This window comes from Pterocles gutturalis, unplaced genomic scaffold, assembly GCF_000699245.1.
Source record: "Pterocles gutturalis isolate BGI_N339 unplaced genomic scaffold, ASM69924v1 scaffold8411, whole genome shotgun sequence".
Lineage (NCBI taxonomy): Eukaryota > Metazoa > Chordata > Aves > Pterocliformes > Pteroclidae > Pterocles > Pterocles gutturalis.
In genome coordinates this window covers 400-5,114 of record NW_010100278.1, presented here as the reverse complement: position 1 = coordinate 5,114, position 4,715 = coordinate 400, and the positions used below count along the sequence as shown (strand labels likewise).

General features: G+C 35.9%; 1 protein-coding gene across 1 annotated transcript in view; it reads right to left on the bottom strand.

Moving 5' to 3' along the window:
- LOC104465925 (CTP synthase 2) overlaps nucleotides 1-2,461 on the bottom strand; it is a gene marked incomplete at its 3' end in the record, with an annotated part of 12,851 nt that extends 10,390 nt beyond the window's left edge. Inside the window, exon 1 of the mRNA XM_010079172.1 lies at nucleotides 2,256-2,461. Within this exon, the coding sequence (XP_010077474.1) occupies nucleotides 2,256-2,421 (166 nt within the window). The remainder of the gene's footprint in view (nucleotides 1-2,255) is intronic.
- Nucleotides 2,462-4,715: the final 2,254 nt, after the last annotated feature.

The following is a 4,715-nucleotide window of genomic DNA, read 5'->3' as shown; positions in this document are numbered from 1 at the left end:
AACTTATCTTAAAATTGAAGAAATGTTTTTTGTTTAAATGGCATATCACAACAACATATCAATAAAGAACAGCTGCAACTCAATCTGCATTATCATTCTGTGTGACTTAATATCCAAGTTGTAACTTTTACATCAAATGCCTATCCCTCAGTCATGTATAGTTTTGCAAATAAATTTAAGTTATATTGTCAAAATATTTAAGTGACTTAAAAGTATTTAACTAGCATTTCAACAGTATGCTACAACCCTTGATTGGAAGAAAACAATCTCCAGGCATCATAAATCAGCAAGAAATGAAACATTAATTTATGTGTGGGAGCCAAAAACTGAGCTTTTGTAAGCATGAATTATTACGTGTGTTCAAAGTGTTTCACTATAAATTACCACTGTTTGGATCTATTTTAACGATTAAGGCTTGATCAGGAGTAAAGTTATGATGAACATAAATGCTGCTTTAAACATGATCACTGTTTCTTATTCAGTTGTTTCATCTTGTATATTTGGTTCACTACGTCCAGACTAAGGGTTATTTCTGATCCTGAAAAATATAATAAAAATATCCTTCAGGTTCAGAATTTTCTTAGACCTCTAAGGAGTCTCTAAATTCTGAATCTAGTCAACTTCAGAAGGAACTAAAGTCACTAGATCTTGAGGTAAGACTAGAAAGCTCTTCAGAATAAACATAAAATATTTTGCCACGACCCAATGAATCAACAGATAAACAGCTAAACAAGACTAATGCACAATAAAAAAAAAAAAAAAAAAAAAAAGCAGTAATCCCCCTCAAGGTATAGTGTGGACTAGAGAAATACACATCCCACCAAGATACAACACTCCACTTCAACTAACAGTTTAACAAAAACACCACAATGTTACAGAGTGGAAGATTTATGCCTGATTCTGTGAGAGAACTAGTACCTCCTCTGCACCAAGCTATCATTTAAGCCAACAGACACAGAGTGGAACCAACATTTCTCCTAGGAAGACCTTGGAAGAATTAAAAAAATACATTATTTTAAAAAACTCTTTAGTTAAATGGAAATCACCAAATTAAAATCTTTTGACTTGTTCGTATTTCTGCCAAAATGTTAACAAAAGAGGCTTGCCATTCTGGCATGTGTGAATTTGTACTTACTACCCAGCAAGCCAGTGCTTCTTCATAAGCAGTAAAAAAACTCTTAAGCAAACAGAGGGGAAAAAAAAAAAATCATGTGGGAATCACATGGCATAGCATCCTCTCTGCCCGTACCTGATCCATCCTCACAATCTCAAGTCATCGCAGGAGTCTTACCACCAAAGGTAAATGCAGAACTTCCCCAGCCAACAGCCTAAGTAGTGCCAGACATACTTCTTAAAGTGCAGGACTACCAGATTAGTTAAATTGGGCTTTTTGAGAGGGGTCTGATGTGCTGTGCTCTTCCTTCAATTAAAAAACTTTAAGTCTTTTTTCAGTTCAGGAGATAAACACATTTACCTCCAGTTTCAAAAATTTTGGTCCAGACTAAAACTAAGCAGAGAAAATCCAACAAATAAAAAGAATCAGAAATGTTTATTGGCTGAAGGCACTTCGGTACTTTGAAAACCACTCTTTTATCTGTACATTTTAATAAATGTATGAGTAACAGGCCAGACAGCTGAAGGAACACTCAACATTATAAATGCATGTCAGACTGTCTTGTAGTTCATGAGCAATGTAGTCAATACAACCAACCCAGCTTAGAGAATTAACCAAACAAACTAATCATCTACTTTAAAATTGTATCATTAGCTGGCTCTCTAAGCTTCACTGATAGTTTTGACTAAAATGAGAACTTAATCTAACTCTCCTGAAGACACTTACACTAGAAGGCACTGACACCTGACACCCACATAACAATATTCACAAGTAACCATTGAGGACTTAAGTTTCAAATAAGTTTTATGGTACCATTCCAATTTTATTTTTTTTATCAAGTTGAGCTGAAGACAGCATTAACTGAACAAGGCCTACAGCTAGGACTTTTCCCAACAAAGAGGTATTTTATAGAAAGGAAGCATCTACTCATAAAAGTATCTTCAACAAACACGCTTCTCTCTTTAATTAGAGCAGACAATGCCCTTGAGAACATACAATAAGAAACAAACTTACATTGTAAAACACATTATAAAATGACTAATAACTACCATAATACTGTTTTTAAAAAAACAAAAAAACACCACCACATTACTGTGAATACACATATTTATGCAAAAGGCAACAGCACTGCCCGTCATACCATGTTCATACGGAGAAAAGGTTCCAGCATCTATGTTTATGTAAGGATCAATTTTGATTGCAGTGACACGTAGCCCACATGATTTCAGTATGGTGCCAATGCTGCTTGCAATGATCCCTTTGCCAATGCCTGAGATGACACCACCGGTTACCAGGATGTACTTCATCGGAAAATCAGCACAAGCACACTGATCTTGAGCTGGAAATCTAAAATTACAAATACATACATGTGATGAATGCAAATTCATGTCAGGGAATAACACAGCCTCAGTATGCAAAGAATCTAAATTGAAATGACCTTTGGAAACAGACCAAAAAAATGACCATTTTGGAATCTGGAAGCAGGATTTTCTCTCCCAGCTTATACACCAATACACAACCTGAGAGCCTAATTCTACTCCACAGTCAGTGGAAAAAGATACAATTTTGATACACTGCCCTGTGGAGATGCCAAAGAGGCACAGTTCATACGACCTATTCCTCTCCCATGACAAGAAAAGCCAGCTAACTTTTAGAACCACAAGTCAGGCAAGATGAACCTCAACCTGGATGCTTTCTAAACTAAAGAAGTTAATAATTTCACACATGTTTTGAAAAGTTAGCTCAAAGATTGTTCATTGGTACATTAGCCAGAACACTCACATTCTCTACCCAGTAGCTTTACCTTCAAAAATAGTGACTGTAGCTTCAAATATCTATCAAAATCAGAATGCTACACCATCCACTCTATTTTTCAGTACCTTTCACTTCTCCAACTCACAGCGTATCAAGTGTGTCACCAAAAGTCCTACAATATCCTACAGATTGCTAGAACATGAGACAAAGAAAGAAAAACTGAAACAAAATGTCCATATTTGTATGACAGTACGTTACTGCTCAAGAGCCTGGAGTCCTTTCTACACGTGTCTAACCATTCTCCCTCTAAAAGTAATTAATCTGAGAGAAAAATCAGAAAAAATAATAATTTAGCATGTCTGGACTATGATGCAGAGTAAGAGTTAATGCTGTTCTACAAAACAACATGGTATCTGCTTTAAGTTTCAGATGTAGAGAAACACCTGATGTTACGACACAAAATAACATCGTGAATTGAGAACAGCAAACTGGGATAGAGTAGCTCTGAGAGCTACAGCATGTGGCCTTCAACAGGACCAACTTGTCGGAGTCTCTGCTTCCCTGTCTCAATCATGAATAAACGATTCTTCACAAAACGAACTGCAACACTAAGTACTCACAAACACTATGTCCTGAAAACATAAACATGATAGTTAATGTATATTATGGTGCTGAAGCCTTTATCAGATACAACACCATATTTCACAGTACTCTACAATAAATACTACTAGCATAAGCAACAATGGCTATTCATACACAGAAACTTCCTCTCTTGAAAATTTTGTCATTTATAAGAAGCCTGGATATTTAAACCTGAAAAAAAAAAAAAAAAAAAAAAAAAAAAACCCAACCTGCTATGAACTAAGAGATTCAAATATCATACTAGGCAAATCATGACTGGGGTGGGGAATAGTCTAATAGATGCAAATGTATTTATGCCACCTTGCACTGTGTATGAGTACGACTAGTAAGGAATACAGTACTACTAAAACAGATGACGAGGTGACACTCCCACCCCCTAAAAATTGTGATAAATACCATCCTAATGAAAAATTATTCATCACCCTTCTTATTGCTATAATCTACTGTTCTCACCGACTGCTGTTGATGTTGTCTCTGCCATTGTCCCACTTCACTTGGCTTTCACACAAGCACAATTTTGCCACCATTTCTCCACACCACCTGAAACAGGATGATGCTGTGTGCATCTCATCCACAATTGTATTCACATCACATTCAGGCAGCTGTGGAGGTTAATCACTGGAATAATTTTTGAACAATGATACTGCGGCTCACCACAGAGCAAAAATTCTAGGGTCAAGAAAATCTTTCCTTACTTAAATACCTGATTTGTTCAAAACAACATGCAACAGCACATGATCTAACAGTGCACAGGATAAATCAAAGCAGTATGGTACTTCAACCACTGGTAGTAAGCAGTAGCTAGTGGATGAAAATTGTCGCTCTTCCTCTTACAATACTGAAGTAACAGAAATAAGGTCTGGATGTTCAGGAGGCAGAGTATGTAACAATGCTTGTTATCACTGCTCGTATGATTGATAATAGGAATTTATAAACTATTATTTCCTTGTCAATATAAACAAAAGGAAGACCACATCCACCAAATGTATTTAAATCAGGAGAAAAGGCTCATCAGGAACTTTTCCCTGCTATTTAATTTCAAAGTATAACTTTTTATTTTTTTTTTAACAGCATGGATTTTAAGATATGGAGTCTACCTCTTCAGTTTCAGATGCTTCCTTCATAAATCACCTAATGTAGTTGTCAACATTAACACTGCATAGTCATCTAAGCCATTTTCAAAGCTACTTCCAGAAAAAGATGC